This window comes from Epinephelus moara, chromosome 4 (genome assembly GCF_006386435.1).
Source record: "Epinephelus moara isolate mb chromosome 4, YSFRI_EMoa_1.0, whole genome shotgun sequence".
In the NCBI taxonomy this organism is placed as follows: Eukaryota; Metazoa; Chordata; class Actinopteri; order Perciformes; family Serranidae; genus Epinephelus; species Epinephelus moara.
The window spans coordinates 13,987,112-14,007,111 of record NC_065509.1 but is presented as its reverse complement, the minus strand read 5'-3'; the positions used below and the strand labels follow the sequence as shown (position 1 = coordinate 14,007,111).

General features: G+C 41.7%; 1 protein-coding gene across 1 annotated transcript in view; it reads left to right on the top strand.

The window, feature by feature from the left end:
• The window catches only part of tenm1 (teneurin transmembrane protein 1), a 212,158-nt gene that overhangs the window by 127,410 nt on the left and 64,748 nt on the right, over positions 1-20,000 (top strand). The window contains exons 12-21 of the mRNA XM_050042365.1: positions 1,031-1,216; positions 1,395-1,424; positions 1,531-1,677; positions 5,510-5,744; positions 7,017-7,136; positions 7,234-7,495; positions 9,430-9,715; positions 17,090-17,233; positions 18,344-18,596; positions 19,369-19,389. Coding sequence (XP_049898322.1) covers positions 1,031-1,216; positions 1,395-1,424; positions 1,531-1,677; positions 5,510-5,744; positions 7,017-7,136; positions 7,234-7,495; positions 9,430-9,715; positions 17,090-17,233; positions 18,344-18,596; positions 19,369-19,389 — 1,684 coding nt within the window. The remainder of the gene's footprint in view (positions 1-1,030; positions 1,217-1,394; positions 1,425-1,530; positions 1,678-5,509; positions 5,745-7,016; positions 7,137-7,233; positions 7,496-9,429; positions 9,716-17,089; positions 17,234-18,343; positions 18,597-19,368; positions 19,390-20,000) is intronic.

Genomic DNA, 20,000 nt, shown 5'->3' with positions numbered 1-20,000 from the left:
CCGCTTTACCATGCACACCAACGATTTGCAGGCAATTGGCATTAGCTGCTGCTCTCAGGTGTATGCATGCCTTATTATGGTGATATAGCCCATGATAATGATGGACCGTGGCTGAATATCTGAGATATGAGCGGCCCCTCTCTACCTGCCGGGCTTTTAATCAAAAGGACCCAGCAATTCTGCGTCCTGGTCTTGTTGAAGCATAGCTAAGCTAATGTAATTCTAATAGAGAGCTGAAAAACTCTCCAACTTTAATCCACTTTTTCCTCCCCTCTCCATGCTATGTATATTTAAATTGAAATAACTTTTTACTGCAGCTGGATAAGTAGTCTTTGTGTGCCTCCAGCACTTTGCTCTCTTTACTGATGGATGAGGCTTTGCTTCTGCAGAGAGAGAGGGAGGGAGAGAAAGAGAAAGAAAGAGCGAGGGAGGGAGAGTTAGATGGTGAGAAGCACAGAGAAAAGGAAATAGACAAAAAGAAGAGGAGAGAATTTTAAAGGGATGTTGCAAGAGGAGAAGGAGGGAAAGGGATACTGAAAAGAGAAAGCTGACAGAGACAAAGATGGAGAGATGGAGCAAAAGAAAGGGTATTAACATACCCACCAAATCTGATCAAAATGTCAGAAAAGAATAATAGAGCTGAATTGGAGTCCCTGTAGTTTAAATATGCGGTGCAAATACGAATCATTTGGCTGTTATTATGAGTCTATTCACTCTTCTTCTCCTTCAGGGAGCTCAGCTATTAGAGGTGGGAAGATTATGTATTGTGAGAAAGTAGACTTTTTAGTCTCGGAGGTTATCCTTTTCTATCGTTAGTTTTTTTCTCTCACCTATATCCGATGGCTCACCCCCAATTCGGATTTTTTTTTTTTTACTTTTTTCCTCTCTCCATGTCCCATGTGCCTCTTTTACCTTTTCTCTTCTTCCAATTCTCAATTCCTCCATCTGCTCCCCTCCCTCTCATTCTCTCTTTTCCTCTCACACTTACACGCTTTTTTCTCACGCAAATCCCCACCCACCTGTTCGGCAGAGCTGTGCCCGGTGCCATGTGGCAGCCATGGTGTTTGCTCAGAGGGCCAGTGCCAGTGCGAGGAGGGTTGGATTGGCGCTGCGTGCGACCAGAGAGCGTGCCATCCTCGCTGCGAAGAACACGGCCAGTGCCACGACGGGACCTGCATCTGCCAGCCTGGCTGGGAGGGAGAACACTGTAACATTGGTGAGCTCTGTGTGTGTGTGTGTGTGTGTGTGTGTATGTGGGAGTATTTTTAATTATTCCTTGTGATATTTTGATTAGTATGATTAATAGGATAAAAAAAGGTGTCACTGTTGTTGGAGTAATTTCCATTTACAATTGCTTTCTTTTACCCAGTTCTCACTTTCTTTCCCCCTCACAGTTACTCATGATTTGGACGTCGTTGTGAAAGGTAATTTATCTTTATTTAGGATTTAAATTTTATCTTGTGCTCCTCCAACATGCTCACAAATGTGTGTTTGTGTGTGCACATGTGCTCGTGGGACACACCTTTTCAGACGGCTGCCCAGGGTTGTGCAGCGGGCATGGGCGCTGTACCCTGGAGCAGAGCGGCTGGCGCTGCGTCTGCCAGGCTGGATGGAGTGGGCCTGGATGCAGCGTTGTCATGGAAACTGACTGCAGTGATGGAACAGACAACGACGGAGGTGACATTCTAACATCATCTATCATTTTCTATCTCTTTCTCTCTTTCTTACCTCTTTCATTTCTGTCTTTGTGGCAGATTGTCCATTCCATTACTTCTCGTCCTGTTTCTCCCGCCGAAAAAGCTGCCTCACTGCCCCCCCCCCCAGTATCCCTCTGTGCTGTCCCAGTCCTGCGGAGACTCCTGTAGAGTCCCGCTGGTCATTATTATATTTAATATGTATTTGTGTGTGTGTGTGTGTGTGTGTGTGTGTGTGTGTGTGTGAGTGTGCATGCATTTGTGCGCAGTGTGTATGTCTGTTTTTCCCTCTTATCACAGCTAAATGTCTAATATGCATACCACCTGCTAGGATAAAAGGCACTCAGAGAAATTTTCTCAAGTCTAAATACAGCAAACCATGCAGAATAGATTTCTGCTTCTTTGGTTATGAGGTGTGTGTTGACAGGTGAGAGGTGTGTGTCGCTCAGCCTCGTAGCTGCGTTGTTCTATCCTCAGGTGAAGAGACAAGAAAGGAAAATTTCAGCAGTAGAGGCAGCTCTGCTCATTGCAATCTTTTCCTCGCCATTTCAGCCCCATCTAAGGCTGTTTTCCAATACATAACAACAAGTTTTGAGAACATAGTGCAATATTACAATCCTTTAAACTGTGCCCATTCGTTTTTGAAACTCCATCAAATATCCATTATGGACATGCCTGTTAAGCCAGTGTTGTAATCCATCATTGCAAACAAGGTAGTGTCTCTTTTGTTTGGAGGAAAAGCGTCCCTGTTTTTTTTCTCTCTTTTTTTTTTATTTTTTTTGCTTGGTTCCCCATTTTGTGTGGCGTTTGAATCAGTGCACACAGCAGCGGGAAACCTCAAACACATACATACTGTTTTGTAGTCCTTTTTTTGGCTGGCGCCGGGTGCTGATAGCTGCAATGTAACCTTTTTTTTTTTTTTTCGCACATTGTTTACCAAAGCGGCATGACTGACTGAGCCAACACTTCAGAAAGTCAGTGTAGATGGCTGCTCAAAACATGAATTATTGGTCCTTACCGTGGATTATAACCTCAGAGCCATACAATAAAAAATGTCCTGTGGACTATAAAACAGGAGCTGAATAAAGGAAACAAGTCATAGCAGGACTGTGGCCTGCCAGCAGCGTGGGCACTGATGGTTTTTCAATTGTACTGTATAGATTATGTCATTGTTCTCATTATATTTTAGTATTAATGGATGTCTCATGTGTGGGACTGTCACACTTTGGACTTAATGCATTTACTCATTATATTCAAGAGTATTAACTGTTAATTCAGTCACATCTTAAACAAACTGGGCCCCTTTTTAAAGGGACATTCCACTGATTTTACACATAAAGGCCAGTTGGTCAGTGGTCATAAGGCTTATTAGTCAGCCCTGAAATATACTTTGTTGTAACGACTTAGATGAGAAGATCAATACAGTCAATTGATCTGCCCATTTGATAAAAAGAGCAACAAGTTCCTGGAGTCTCTACGTCCCTGCCAGGTTGCCAGATTTCCAAGAAGTTACTGCGTCTGGCCAAGGTTTAGTCATATAACCCCCCATAAAACCACAAATTGCTGTTGTGGTTTTTGTATGGATTAAGCAAATGAGATTTTAATCAGTGAGCTTTAGAGGTCCTTGTAGGCAGATTTTGTTACGTTCGAACAGAGCCAGGGTAGCCCTTCCCCCTGGTTCCAGTCTTTATGCTAAGCTAACTGGCAGCTGGCTGTCACCTTATATTGAGTGAATAGATATGAGCAGTATTGATCTCATCATTTATACGATTTCAACAGTATGTCTCAGTTTCTCCACATTCAGTCGGTCTGCTACTCATCATCATTTCATGTGCATTATTTCCATACATTAGCCGGCATCACCACACCAAACTAAAGTGGAAGCTACTAAGGAAGCAGGTTAAGTTTTCCCCTGCCATACAAACCATTTGCAAAGGTTTTGACAACGCCTCAGCAGTATGGTTCCTCCAGTGTTGTTTTAAGATAGAAGTCTGATACAGATTCTTTTGTACTGCTGCCAATTGACCAGAGAAAAGCTTCTGAAGCAGCATTTTACATGAAGTATGCTACTTACTGTTTAACACTCCTGAAACCTGGCACCTGTTAGCCTTCACAAGGGCATCAATTAGGTGTGCAGATTCATACAGTGGCCCAGATTGGACCCTTTAGCAGGCCGGTTCTGGCCCCTGGGCCATATGTTTGACCCCCCCAATTAATATTTTCGGTTACACAAATAAAATTTTCTTAACTTGACTCTTTGCAAAAAAGCAAATAAACATATTTCCCAAAATTTGGCGTCGCTAGGCAGGCAGCACCCAACAAAAAGGTGCTATTAGTGTTTATCAAGCTTGACACACTCAATGGAAGTGCGATATTAAATTGCTGGACTACCCATTTAATACAATATGTATTTTCTTTGTCTCTGTATGAGTAGTGAAGTAGAGGTTGAGGTGGTGAGTGGGTAGAGGAAGGGACAGGTTTCTCTCCACACTACAGTGAATTGCACTATATGCAAAAAGCATACTGTAAGGTATTATATGGTATTATGATGCCTCATGAATATCGATGAAGTGTCTGTACTGTAGGTGTCAAACTATCAGTTAAGGGATGGTTATGCTAAAGGAAGACTCACTGACAAAGCCTTATGGAGAACACTTACACTTCTCTTATCTTTCTATCCTCCGCCTCTCTGCACATACTTTGAGATACTATAATTTTGTACCACACAATTCAGCCATCTCCCTTAATTGGCAGATATACCGTAGGCTCTCATAGCCTTCTCTCGGAGCAATCTTTTTGTCTCTGAAGATAGACAGAGATGGAAAGATGCTATCACAAGTAATCAGAGAATAAAGAGGAACTTTGAAGAGAGTTTCAATTATTCCGCCTGGATGGGGGAGAGAAGCGCATGTATTGTTCTTCCTCTTGAAAAAACAGCATTTTTCCACACTAGGCAGTGAAATCATACATATTTATGTATTACATATGTTCAAAATCTACATTTTTACTGTGCCTAGTGTGTGTAAAGGTAAACAACAATGCCTGCATAATAAACTACAAACGTGCACGTCCTTTTAATGACAGTGATATTAGAATTTCAGTTAATAGTGTGCTTTCAAGTTGAAGTAGTGAATCTTATGGAAATCAACTATTGTACTATGCTACCTTTGTAGGAGGAGGTTATAATAGAATATTGTTGGCCTTTCGCTCTCTGCTCTGTGGTCAGATGCATTTAAATGTCAGCACTGTTTCCTGCCTTTTCAGAAACGGGCTTGAAATAGGAAACACAAATGCCAGCCTGGCTCCTATTACCTGCCGCCTTGGTTTGTATCTGCGGCTCATTGTTTACGCTGGACTTTAATGGATCACATTCAAATAATGCTGGTGATTCAGGTCTGATTTATAACAATAGATGCTATAATTGTACACTGATGGCTCCTAATGAATTTCATTTGATTGATATTCGTGATTATGATGATGCATATGCAGTTCATTGTTGTAGATTAGATTACTCCAGTAGAGTTTCTCACTGGCCAGAAGTGTAAAAGTTACTTCTCGGCAGTCGTGAGGTTTTATGGTTTCATCTTCATGTCTTTCCACTGCGGATATATACATTACCTTGGCCTTTAGAATAGAAATGAGTTCTCAGCACCTTAGTCACTTAAATCTATTTAAGCCTTTATTAACTATGCACAATAAAGATGTTAATGTCTCCGCTATATTAACTGTGTAAATTCCCCCTAAACAACCCTCTCCTCACCTAATGCTGTTTGTGTATTTTATTTTATACATGTTTAACTCCCTGTCCATTTCAGATGGCCTCATGGACTGCGTGGACCCAGACTGTTGCGAGCAGCTGAGTTGCGGCTCTGACCCCCTGTGTCACGGCTCTGCCGACCCCTTGGCCTTGTTGCAGCAGAGCCCGCTGCCCCCCACCGCTCCCCCCTCGCCCGCCAGCACACACACTCACAGCTTCTACCGCCGCATACGCTTCCTCCTTGGCAAGGCGGCCACACACACTCTCCCTGGAGACGTGCCCTTTGATACCAGGTATTGTATACTCTTTGTTTGCCTGGATCTGCGTGTGCATGCCAATGCCGTCATGTATTTATTTTTGCATGTCTGCGTCCTTGAGTTGTCCTCCTATATAGTATGTAGACAGACATGACAAGTAGGTAATGAAGTAAATACATCTGTATTATTGCGATGAATTGTCCATTGCCCATTATTTGTTTAACGAGAGTGTGTGTTTGCATGTAAATGAGGCTTTTCATGTGCTCACAAGCCAGTGCTTAGTGATCTGTGTTCCCCTGGATATTAGCAGTCACACAGCAGTGCGTCGTCCTCGGGTATCAGTGTCAGGCTACAACTGCAGTGTATTTGTTTGTTACATATTCATGTGTCATTCGGTTACACCAGTCATAAAGGTGTCCCCATCAATTTTTCAGTGGCCTCTCACAACCATCTCAGAGAGGAAATACATCTCACTGGCAAGATGATGACCTAGAAAGTTCGGATTGAAAAACATGAAGTGATCCCTCTGAAAAATGGCAAAGTGCCTTTTTTTTCTCCCCCGGTTTACTTGTCGAATAAACAAATAAATTAATTATTTGGCAGTTTTTTCAGAGGGGAAATCGATGGCAGCTTTCAGGACAGGAGTAACAAACGGGGCAGTGAAGCCACCCGGAGAAACCTCGCCATCCTTCATTTATCCCTCTTCTGGAGTAACAGATAGGCTCCATCAATGAATATGTGTATGTATGTGTGTGTGTGTGTGTGTGTGTGTGTGTGTGTGTGTGCGTGTGCACCACGTGTCCATCCTGATCTGTCTTCATTTGACCAGTTCAGCGATTATTCTAGATTTAAGCAGTGTATTTCACACTTTACCCGTAAAATCATGATGAATATTTCAAAATAGTCTGAATGTGACTGATGGTTTAAGGTCTATTTAAAGAACAACACTCCCTTTTTGCTGCAGGTACCACTGTCACTGTAATATAAACATGATGTGGAAGTTTTGTTTTTTATATGACAGGGTGTTGAAAGGTTTTACTGTGGGTGAAGCTATATTTATGGTCCTTGTATCCTGGCAATCTCTGGCAGATTTCTCTGTGCTAAAGAAGGGAACTGTACTGTGCAGAATAAATGCAGTTGGTTTTCTTCACACACAAGGTCGTTTGGCTAGTGCGTCACAATATGCCTCTCTCTTCAAACAATCATTATGTTCTCCATCATTGTAAACCTGTCATCTCTGCTGCTCTCCGTGTATCTCTCTCTCTCCGTTTCTCACTCCCTCTCTGCTTCCCGCCTTTGTTTTTCCAGTCGGGTGGCTGTGATTCGAGGGAGCATCGCGTTGCAGGACGGCTCTCCTCTGGTTGGAGTCAACATCACCTTCCCACAGCATCCAGAGTATGGTTACACTATTAGTAGGCAGGATGGAAGGTAGAGACATCCACACACAGAATACACAAAATGTATGCTTTTCTCTCTCTCTCCTTGTGCTCCAATCTTATTCTGTCTTAATGTCATTTAACTCTAGTTTTGACTTGGTGACTTTGGGCGCCATGTCTATGACCCTGATGTTCCAGCGCCCACCCTTCCTGCCACAGACACGCACCATCTGGACACCAAACAACAACTTCCTTGTTTTGGATCAGGTGACCATGTCCAGGGAGGAAGTTCAGCCTCCTAAATGTGACATCAGGAGTGTTTTGAGTCCCTACCCGCTGGTCTTGCCCTACCCGCTTCCTAGATACACAGGGGCATGCGCAGAGAAGGGGCCAGCAGTACCCGAGCTACAGGTACGAAACTACTTAAAGGAATAGTTTGGATTTTTTTGTAGTGGGGTTGTAGGAGGCACTTATCTATAGTCAGTGTATTACCTACAGTAGATGACGGCCGGCACTGGAGTTTAAATGTACCTTCTATTTAGAATATTTTTACTGCTTTACCTTGCCATCAGACAGCCCTTTCCAGTGGATAATGGAAGCTATTATCTATGCTCCCTTTGAAGGTGCCACACTCCATTGACAAAAATAGTAATTTTACCTTGCTGAACACAGGAGCTCTTGGTCTACTGCTGCCTTGATCAGTCAAGATTCTTTGTGTTACTGTGTGACTTCTGTATTTTAAGGTGTTAGTTCTGACTCACCAAAGTCACACAATGACACAAGCAAACTAACTGATCAAAGCAGCTGTAGACCAGCAGCTCCTGTGTTCTGTAAGGTAAAATTACTGTTTTTGTTAATGGAGTCTGATGGCTTTGAAGAGAGCATAGATGGATATAACAGCTTTAGTTCTGCGTTGGAAAGGGCTGTCTGACAGGTAAAGCAGTGAAAATATTCTAAATACAGCATACACTTAAACTTAAAATGATTTTTTTAGGTGGCTAATATACTTCTTGCTGTTGCCCCCACATTCAGCAGCACAGTGATTAGCTTCCATGACAGTACTCCTATCTAAACTATCCATTTAAATACAATATAGAATGTAACAAAGCACTACTCGATGTCTACAGATGACAGGCAGTAAGAATGAAGCTTCGACTCAATTTGTTACAGCTCAGCAACAAACCAACCTGGTCTCACAGGATTTTGCAAATTTAGCTCAATTCGTATTTGCATCATGCAAATAAGGAATGAGCAAAATGCAAATTTGTACTCCATCCATATACTTTCCCACCACGGAAGCAAATGAGATGGCTGAAAGTCAGGTGTGGAGGTCAGACTGGTGATTATATATTTACCCTCCAATGTGACTCCTAAGATTTTTTTTTTCACAGTGACCAAAACCACCCTGACCTCATTTCAGTTCCAACTTAAATTCTGGGTACACAGAAAGTTGTTTCCTTGTTACCTGGACATATGATAGACTGCAGAAAATGTCACATCCAATTTGTGCCATGATCACAAGATCTTTTTTTGTGGCAGAAGAAAGATGTTTTTCCAAATATTATTTTTCATATCCACAAAACATTTTGTGCACAAGTTCAAGCTCATTTTACGAAATCTGATGAAATTGGAAATGAACACATCGTCAAAATGAAGGAACATTTTATCCTCACAACAAATAACACCTTAGGACAAACAGGCAGTGAGAAAATAAATGGAAAAGAACAGTACTTAGTGTTCACAGTGAGCTTAGTGACACCCACTGTGTTCACCTGTGTCAAGAAACGGAATCAAAGCCTTAAGACTTTTGATGAAAATGTGTCAGAGATACTCGTCTTAGAGATAATTTGATTTAAGGTAATCAGTGACTCAAATGGTATCTGATTTTAGCCAAGAGGAATATTACATTGGATGAATGAATGTTTGCTGCAGCAGCTTGTTTACTGTTTATCAGAGAGATGAGCTTGGCTGTTTATTTACTAGTCTGGCAGGTAGAGGATATATGAGTTTTTTTCCTTTATTTTCTTTAAAAGAAAACCCTCATGTTACAGATATCATTATTTAGAGTCCATTCATTAAAAGATAATCTTTAACAAAGAAACATTATGTTCTTCATGAAAATGTTCATTTTATGACTATTATTGTAACACAGCTAACACATATTCAGTGTACTCACTGCATCTCACCGTGAAGGCTATTTCTTGCTGTACCTGTCAAACACCCTAATTAAGTGAGCTCATTATGCAAATACAAAGTAATGATGAAATATATATTTTTTCTTGAACTGTTCTCTAATTGCTCCCTCTTTCACCTTTATTTCTCATCCTGCTCTCCATCTTTCATAGGCGGTGCAGGAGGAAGTTTCAATCCCAGGAGCCTTTTCAAAGCTGAACTATTTGAGCACCCGCGCTGCAGGCTACCTCTCTCTGCTGAGAATCCTCCTCACACCTCCCTCCCTGTTGTCCCCCATCTCCCCACTGGGCAGTCTGTCCAAGGTGCATGTCCGTGCATCCGTCCAGGGAAGGTTGTACCAGCGTTGGTATCCCGCTGGGCCTGGCCTGGTCCATAGGCTGGTGTGGAACAAGACTGATGTTTACGGCCAGGAGGTCTGGGGCCTCACTTATGCTACTGGTAGGTAGAATATATATACAACGCGCCTTGCTTTTCAAATGTTTTCTGATTTCTATCTTAAGTAAGAGAACAATAAGAAAACATCAGTGCACATCATCATTGACAGTTCTCTGTAGTAGTCTCAGTGGCTAGACTCTCATTTCACAGCTGTGTTTTTATTCTAATGTTTCTATTCTTTATCCCCGCGTGTATCAGTGTTTTGAATGTGTCATATAAACTACAGGATGCCTAAACTTCCCTCTGGATTTATTAAGTAGCTATCTACATCTGGGGCATCCTGGTGGTCCTAGTGTTTAAAGGGAGACTTTATTTGTATATCAATTACTCGTCCTTGTTACACTGAATATGTAAAGAAAACCTTGTTTATCTCACATACCTCCAAGGTGAACGATTAATCCAAAAACAGAGAAAGTACTTGTACTTGAATTTAAGTAAAACATGGATGCATTTAACAGCAGCAAAAGTATATCAAAACATCTGTTTATAAATATGCTGTATAATGCAAGTCACATTTATTCAGCCGTATTCTCCGTACTTATCTGACTAACTGATCATTTTGTGTGTGAAGTAATCCTTTAACTCACTGGCCAAGTGCATTAAATGCAACCTCCACAGTTCCCATGTCACCCATTCACTTCTCTGTCATTTTTACATTTTTGTTTGTGCACAAATTAAACATGTTAACAAGTAATCACTGAGCTTTAGTGTCACTAGGCGAATTTGCAAACTCTGAAGTGAGACATGCTAGCTGTGTCCCCGTTTGCAGTCTTTATGTTACGCTAAGCTAATCTCCTTGTTCTCACTGCATATTTCATGCACAGAATGGCATCATTCATCATATCTAACGCTCAACAAGAAAATGAATCGGCATACTCTCCAAAATATTTAACTATTCCTTAAAACAGGGCTCGGGTATCCATGGGAAAATGGATTTGTATAGCCTAGCCTCATTGCCATAGTATTTTTAGACATAACATTGCTGAATTATACAGTGAAATGTCCTCAGATGGGATGCAAACTGAGAAAATAATTCGAAACGAAAGGTTACCAATTTTCAACCCTTTAAAATAAGATGTTTGGTTCAACTCTGTCAAGTGCTCAAATCTAACAACACTAAATCAGAAATGTTATCATCCTCCCCATTAACACGGAGGCTGATTGGAAATCGTCTTGTAAATGATTGACCATTCAGTAGGTAATCAACCAATTGCTAATGGGCAGTCTCTTGCTGTGAAATGAGAGATTGAAAATTGCCTGATAATAAATGATTTTTGCCGTATCTAGGTCTAGTGTCTGTAATGGTGCTTTGACAACTGCAGATTTACCAGAATGATAGGAAGTGCTCACTGTAGGTCAAATATCATTAGCGAGAAAATTTGAAACATGTAATAAATGGATTGGGAAGTGGCTCCTGCGGACAGGTGAACAGCGAGCAGTTTAGATTCTGTACCACCTTTCCAGGTCCTTCAGACAGCAGAAAAAAATGGAACAGTGTTGAGAAGAAAGAATAGAAAGGTGTATGGCTCGACAAATATACTGTAGGGTAACTGGCAGTAAAGATATCATCCGCAGTGGCAGGGAGATTGCCCTACCCGACAGTTTTGACAGGACTGGCTCTATGGAGAAAAATGTGTGCCTGTGCAAAATACAAATCTGTGCATGGAAAGTTTGCAGGAATGAGGCCCATTGTCTCTGTTTTTTACCCGATGTCCTTTCTCACCTGTGGAAAAAAAAGATATACTGGATGTAAAAACTGTTAGTGTTATTGCACCCTTGGTTCATTATGGCAAAAAATGGCCGTTTAAAAGATGCCATCGAGGCTTAAACTTCTGAACTTTCTATCGGTAATTTGAGAGATAATGTTTCTGCTCTCTGTGCTCACCGCTTTTTTCTTGTGGAAGGTTGTAGACAAACAGTGGAGCTGCGAGAGAGAGCTTTCCATAAGCACTGAGATATCGCAGGCATACCAGAAGCTATGTCCACTCGAGTGCATGGTCTCGAACAAAGATTGCATCTCTCCGTCCCTCGGCTTTCTCTCTCCTCCTGATCCATCCCCACTCCTCCTTATCTGTTAGAGCTGCATTTCATCTGCTCGAGCTCTCTCCCCTGATCTTTCACCTTTTCTCAACTCCTGTGTTATAGTTTTTTTTTAATTTGCCCCGCTTTGCTGAACCACCTTCCTCCCTGCCCTTTTTACCCCCTTCCCTCGCCTCCCATTCTGTACCCTCACTGTGTTTCCTGTGTTTCTGTCCTTAACTGAACTCCCTTTTCTTCTCCTCCCTGCTTGTTATTTCCTCCATTCTCTCTGATCTCCCCTGTTGCGTCTGTCCTGTCTTCCTCTGCCCTCCACTGTTCTCTCTTCTCATGTTTTCCCCTGATCCTTTCCTCTGTATAGTTCCTGGCATGTGGTAGAACATATTTTCAGTGAGGGAGGGGCTGTCCTGAATACGTGCGTACACGCAACAGCTTATGTGCACACGCCTATTAATGTTTAGAAGAAACAACTCACAGACTTTGTACATTCTCTGTAGTAAAGTCCTTGCATGGAAATAATACCACGATATAACGGCGGGAGAAATTTAAGATTATTTCTTTTTTCTTTTTTATTTGGATGGTGGGTTTGTTGTTGCTCTGTAAGCACAAAGAGGACACCACGGGCTTACTTTTCATGAACCCATCAGTGCCCAGATCACAGTCATGCATGCCCTGCCCAGTGCATCAGAAGCGTGCCAAACGCACTTTTGGTAATTTCGTGGCCAGGCTCCTCTGGCGCACCTGTGGCGTACTTAGGCATGGGGTGGGATCAGAAAGAATACATTATCATACATTATAGGTGGGTGCATCAGAGGCTGTAACAAACATGGCCAATCATATTCATTACTTTCATCCCTTTTAAACACAGAGCTCTTCCTGTCATGATGCACTGGCAGTTTAACAATCCTGTGGAGAGTTTTCTTCAAAGGAAACTTCCTGTTGTCTTGGACCTGCAGAGCTTCAGATATGAATACAGCACCTCAAATATACTGCCAAGAGAATTGGGTTCACTTCTGTGGGGGTGCTTATGGTCTGACGGTTACCACGGTCTCCATGCATACTAGCGTGTGAGTTAATTTGTCATCACAATGACACTAACTATCTGAAATACCACTGTAGTACCATACCAAAAGTATTTAATACATGGCGTGCTGTTTTTTTGTCCCGGAATTATTTTTAAAGTTCAAAGTTTGCAGATATAATTGCGGGAAACCAAATTGTTACCCTTTTTATCTTCATATTGCCACATAAACGTGACCCTGGTAATGATCCACAAATAAATTGGTATTTTAAAAATCAACAGTCTCCATCATATCATGTTGCTCACAGCAGCTGCATGTCTGCCTGTGTTAAAATTACAAAACCTATTCAGGCGACACTTTTGCCAAAGTTGTTTAAAAAAGATGAGGCAGGCAGCCGTTGAATGGAAACACCTACTGAAAGACTGGCAGGAACGGACCATCCTGGGAGAGTTATTAGCGGAAAGAGGAGTTTTAAATGATCATAATTTTCCTGGAACTGTATAAATGCATCCGTCTCTGACACGCCTGTTGATTTGCAGTAGAAACTGTAGAATAATTAATCATAACAACAAATATGATGCTGCTGTGGTTATTTTGCAACAGTCTGATCCTTATTTTACAAAACCGACCTGTCTGCCGTGCGTAATTGTGGCTTGACAGTGTGCACCATCACTCCTGTGAGAGACTGCAGATGGAAATACCTGCTGCTTTCAGATGGCTGTAGAGTCACTAGTTTAAAGGAAAGATCTTTGGCACAGACCACTCACTGTCTTAAATGACAGAGCTGGTAAGAATCACTCATTAATCGTTGGCATTCAAGACATAACCGAAATAAAATGTTGTTTTTTCCTGTGCAGTCATGTGTCAGCTGGCTGGAAATCGTACAACGAAAGTGGAGAGATGAACAAAACCTGAATAAAGGGGATTTTTATATGACTTCAGGGAAGATTTTATGGATGTGTTTTGACAAATAAAGTGACCAAAATATTATGGAACACAAGTACGCTGAGCTGTCGTCCTGCTCTGAGCAGGAGGGCAGCAGACCATACGAGATGCACTCTTTCTGAGCGTAAAGATTGCAGTGCGCTGCTAGATTGGCATTGCCACACCCTCTACCACGCTTCTCCTCCCACTGTGGCGCACGGTGAGTCACCAAGGTACCAACATAGAGCCCAAAGATTCAAAAGAGTTTCAACAAAATAAAAAAACACCGGATTTACAGGATAAATCTCCCAGGCAGCATAAAAAACAGTGTAAAGTCTGCATAAATGTGCCTGCTGATGTATAGGTGACATGCAGACACATTCACCACTCGATGCTGTGTCTCTGTTTTCCATACAGCCTATTTTAATGTAAGAACTGTGCTGTTTTACATTATTTTTTGAGGCTTTTTTTTTCTGTGACCAGTTTATGTTGAGCAGCTCATCTAAACTTTTAACTAATGTGAAGGCGAGCAGTCACATCTTCACATCTAAGTGGAAAACAAATTTATCCTTCAAATTAAGCACATTTTTTTCCCCATATTGGGAGCTGCAGCCCCACCCCCACCCCCAACCCCTTTCCGCTCTAATGGATCCTGGTGCTTTGTTGGCACAGCGACACAGACAAGCACACACTCCCGTTTCCGCCAGCACGTGTGTGCGTCTCCACACACTTCATGTGCTCACACATAGCCAGAAAGAACAAGAGAAAGGGAGATCATGCTCTGTTTGCTGGGGTGAACACATTGCCTGAGGCTCCAGCAGAGGGGAATGAAAGCTTTCACCTGTGAGATATCGAGTGTGCGTTTACGGACTGCATGTGTATTGTTTGTGAGAGAGAGTGTGTACATGTGTGTGTCGTTTCTTGTAATATAGCCACAGTAATATTCGGTTGTGAAGCAGTTCTCAAAACACTGACACTTTCCCTTTGAGATTGCTTTGCCCGTTTTGTCCTGGAAAAGCCTTGTTCCTCAAATGAAATAAGTTTTATTGTAGGTTTAAAAAAACGGGACAATGTCCCTGCTGACGGCAATGTATTTATGGCAACCTTTTGATGCATTTTCATAAGGATGGATTGGTTTCCAGGCCATGAAACAGGCTCTTCAAGGGGGGTACAATGTGACTTCAAGGGTCAGAAATTACACAATACAAATGTGTTATATTTGAAGACACGTGTTTTGATTTTACTTTAATATAAATTTAAACTCTGTGCGTCTCACTTCTCTCTCTGCCCTTCAAAAACTCAAGATCACAAGCCTATCAGAGCTTAAGACACAAAATTGAAACAAATGAACCTTTTGAATGAACTTCAGCGATAGTTCCTCGACTCAGAACTTTTGTCCAACACTATACGGTTTCTTTTTCTCTTTCACTATCCCCAGTGTCCCAAATTACCCATTATTTTCCCTCCCCAATCACTTTATCGATTGTAGCATTGAGTTGGAGATTTAAGTTGGCCCCATGTGGCTACTGAGAGTTTCTCTCTGCGTTAGAGGGAATCTCCTGAGTTTGTACATAATGTGAGCGCCCCTACTTACGTATTCCACCATCTCCCGTGGTCTTTATGCTGGCTTTGCTCCCCAGTTCCCCTTGTGTGCCCATCAAATCAGATGCATGTCGGTTTACAATGAAGACAGAGAGAGAGAGATCAGTGCCAACAGTGATTGACAGCAACGACTATTCTTCTACCGTGTTTGTGTCACACGCGTCAAGTTGTCCTCACTTTACAGTGTGTCATTATCTTAATTTAAGCAATGTTTTATCATTTTAAATTGTGGCTGTAATGAATTCCTACTGCTTTAATTATACAGTACCTTAAAGGGTGCTTTTAATTCCATACATTAAACAAAAGTGGGCAAAACGTTTCAAACATCACATAACCGAAAAAAAGATGTGATGACTTCTTTCTTTCAGGTTAACTCCTCTACAGTAAAAAGTGTCTTCTAACCAACACTCACTCCCAGCCACTCAAAGCAATCTAACGCTGGGCATGTGATATAAAAAGGCTTTACTTGTAAACTACTGAGTGTAATTTCAGCACCACAGAGAATCATCACCCAACTCTGCAGGTCTCCTCAGCTTGATGCTTCAGTGTCTTTCAGCTCATTATTTTGATTTTCCAGCCAGCAAACATCATCAAAGTAGTTTCCAGACACAGCAGGCAGCTGTTTTCAGTGTAAAAGCTCTGATGAAGCCACCACACACTCCATCGTATCAAACGGCAGAAAGGCAAAGTTAGCGACTAGCATGTGAACGTAGCATTTAGCTGCTTAAATGCCAGATATTTGGTAATCAACAGGAGAGTAAATGTTGGACTTGCATTTGTCAGTTGGCTAGTGACATAAATGCTAATGTTGCTCTGTCTGTTAGATGTGTAAGTGAGCAACTGTGCTAATAAGTTCACTGTATGGTGTTATTATGTCAGTGTTGTGTTTACAGCTTCTTCCGCTGTCTCCAAGTGGCCAACAAAATTAATGCAGCTTTAAACTAAAGAAGGCATGTACATTTGTCACCTTTCAGCAAACTTTGCTGTTTTTGCCTGATGAGATTGAGTTTTTTTGGTTAAAGAAACACTAGCGATCACAGTTTGGATGCGTTTGTTATTTCCATGGAGTCTAACATTATTTTCGAATCTTACTTTAGTGATGTCAGCACTCTTGAACATCAATAATATTACAATTTTGCCGACAATTACAACATAAGTTGCGCTCCTCAGCCTCAGTGCCAACTTAGACTCCAATAGAGAGACTTGATGCATATACAGTATTTGGTTCTGTACGTATGTGTTATTGTGATTCAGAAAAACATATATGTAAGTGTGTTTGTGTGTTTACATGTTTTTGAGAGCTACCACGGCGTTGTCACCTGCTGCTTTTTAAACGCATTCCAAGTCTGAAGTGGTAAATTACTGTCGAAACATATTTAATCCTGCCAAGCCAAAAAAAAAAAAAAAAGCTGTTGATAGTTGTTAGTTGTAGTGGGAAGCTGCACAGCGTATCATTACAACTAAGAGGCCAAGCAGCTAATTCTAGGGCTCCTTCATGAAGACGGGCTCCTCCTGATTACGCCTCCACTTCTCACTGATCTCTCTCAAACACACACACTGATGAGGTCTCGCCACAGGCCTTTCATCTGTCTCACCACTCAATACAGTATAGTTTTGAGAGAGATAGGGAATGTGTGTGCGTGTGTAAAAGTCTGACTGTCAAGTTCTATACAAATACAGCCGCACGCAGTCATTTTGCCTCACGTACTGTGGTGTTAGACACAGCGGGTCTGCAGCACATAGTCATTACTGCGCGTAACATCGAGCCCACTTATGTGTGTTTGCATTTCAGTGTCTGTTGGCTACGAGTATGAATCATGTCCTGGCGTTATCCAATGGGAGAGGAGGACTGCTCTGATGCAGGGATTTGAACTGGTCCCCTCAAACCTGGGAGGGTGGTCTCTGGACAAACACCACGCCCTCAACATACGCAGCGGTGAGAAGCAACAATATATTTGCATACAGTTTTTGTTAATATTTTGTCTGGTTTTGTGTTTGGCATATTGAAGCTAAGTGCCACACCTGCCCTTATTTTCAAATGCAAAAATGTAACTGAATCAAACTGGTGTGTTTTTTTGTCGGTGGTAGGGGATACAGTACTGAGGTTGTGTTTTCTTTGACTCAATCACATGCAGTGTGTCCCAAATAAATAGTTTAGGACAAAAATGCTACAAGATAAATCTTGACATTCACAAAGGACTATATAAAATCTCACAGAACTGCAGAAATGTCAAGGATAACACAATAAAGTCCAAGGTTTTCCATTTCATTTCCGCTGAGGTCCATGACGCAAACATAGCAAAAATACAGGAGTCTGAATGACAAGGTGACATCATACTACAATACTAACAAACCACCATTAAAGCCCCCTAAAAAAATGGCTTCAATTGTAATTACTTCTCTATAACATCAAATATTTCTTGTTAAATGTCAAACAATCTGAGTAGAAAAATGCAAAAACATCAGATTTTGTTTGACGTGTAAGTTAAACACTCAGTTCATCTGCTTCATTAGGGTGGTGTGGGTGTGGTTTGATCAGCTAAACCCCACAGCTGTCATCAAAATTAGTAAATTTGATAAATGACACCTTTATCCAAATGACTGCCATCTACCTAAAGCCAGTAAGACGAGCTCAGACAAAAAAAAAACAAAAAAAAAACGAACAGAAAAACTGTCATGTGAAATATCACAAACTTAAAAATGTGGCAGAAATTGTTCATGTAGGATTGGTGTGTTTACTCACCTACGCACAGACATCTGTTTCCGACACGCTGGTGAAGCAAATTAAGTTGCACTTAAGATTTGAATTGTATTAAGTATCAGATGAAACACAGTCTACAAAGAATTTGTTCAGTTATTGTAATAAAAAATTTAATATTTATTATAAGACTGTCATATAACTGCATAGTATTGTAATAACTCAAAATATAAGGTAACTAAAATGGCAGCCTTACTTTCAGCTTCAAAAGCTGATGCCTCGTTGCCACTTTCAAAAGTTTGTTTTGAGCCCTGCTTGAAATTATTTCTTGCATTCCTCCCTCCCCAGGAATCCTTCACAAGGGAAACGGGGAGAACGTCTTCCTCTCCCAGCAGCCTCCTGTCATCAGCACTGTGATGGGGAATGGTTTTTACCGGAGTGTCCCCTGCGGTCCAAGCTGCAGTGGCGCTGCTCGGGACATGATGCTCTTCGCCCCCGTGGCGCTGGCCAGCGGCCCTGACGGCTCTCTCTACGTGGGCGACTTCAACTTCATCCGCAGGGTCCACCCTGATGGATACACAAGGACCATACTGGAACTCAAGTGAGTATCACAATCTTGTTGGGTATGCATGTGATAAGAGGAGACTGATCTTGATAGGGATCTCCCACAGTGGGAAGCAGTGGGATTTTGAGCATCGGATTGACTTGAGCACAATTAGAACAAAATTAGCTGGGCTGATATGGGTTAGTATGGCATTAGCTCTGGTCGGCATCTGCAGTTGTGATCTGTTTGATCTCAACAGAACACATTCTGAAGTTTGTCTCCATGCACAAGCAGAGTGTGTGAGGTTCAGACATCACAGGCTCTAATCTACCTCTTTAGGATGTGAGAGCAGCTGAAAGTCTTTGCTGTGAAACAAAGATATTTTTTTCCGTGGATTATGACGATGATATCTCCTACTGCGCTGCAGGCACTACATTCTCTATTTCTGTATTTTCTCAAGCGTAGAATCTCGATGGGATTGCACAGTCATTTGTCCTGTAAAGTGTTCTCCTTATGTAACTTTACTCTCTCATTCTCTGTTATTATTGTATCTCTGACTAATATTTCTGGTTCAGACGGAGGTTTCATAGTGTCTGTATTTGATACTTCCCTGTCCTCTGGGAGGAAATGCCAAAAAGCTTCCTGTTTAGGTTAATATTTAATGTGAAACAATACAGCCGTCTAAATCAACCCTAATCTCACTTTATGAGGAGAAAATTGACTCATTGTAGGCCTATGAAATTCTGAGTGACTCTCGTTAGCATCATAAATGATTGTTTTTACCTTCTCTTTTCTCCTTTTTAAACGCTCCTTTATGGCTTATTATCAGGAACCGGGACACCAGACACAGGTGAGAACTAGTGATTAACACCTCCTTTTATATTCCTGTACAAAACACACACTTGCACACAAAAAACACGTGTCAAGAGAAAGGACAGGCCATGTTGCAAAATGCCTCACGGCACTTTATCTTGGTTTGTTTAATGCGTATTGTATAATTGCATTGACCTGACTTTCTCTCCTCTCACAAACACACCACTCCCAAAATCTGCATATACTCAGGTTGTAGTCAGATCTGTCCTAACCCCATTTATATTTCACTAGGCGATATTAAATTTATAAATTGGAAATCAGCCAAAATGTCAAGGATTTCATGTTTCAGAGGATTACTGGAAGTCTGTTTGGTGGATGCCGCAGTTCACTCACTTTCTGAGCCAGGCTAAAAGCCCAAGGCCTTGCATGGCCCCGACATCGTCCCTGGCCCCGAGCCTTGATGGTGGTGTGAGCTCGATACACCATGTTCGACAGAAGATTAGACAGATGTTATAGGGTTTGTGTGGGTGTGGATGTTTGTGTGTCTGTCTGTGTGTGCACCGCTATCAGGGGTTATATCAAGCCGATTGTGTGTGTGTGTGTGTGTGTGTGTGTGTGTGTGTGTGTGTGTGTGTGTGTGTTTGTGTG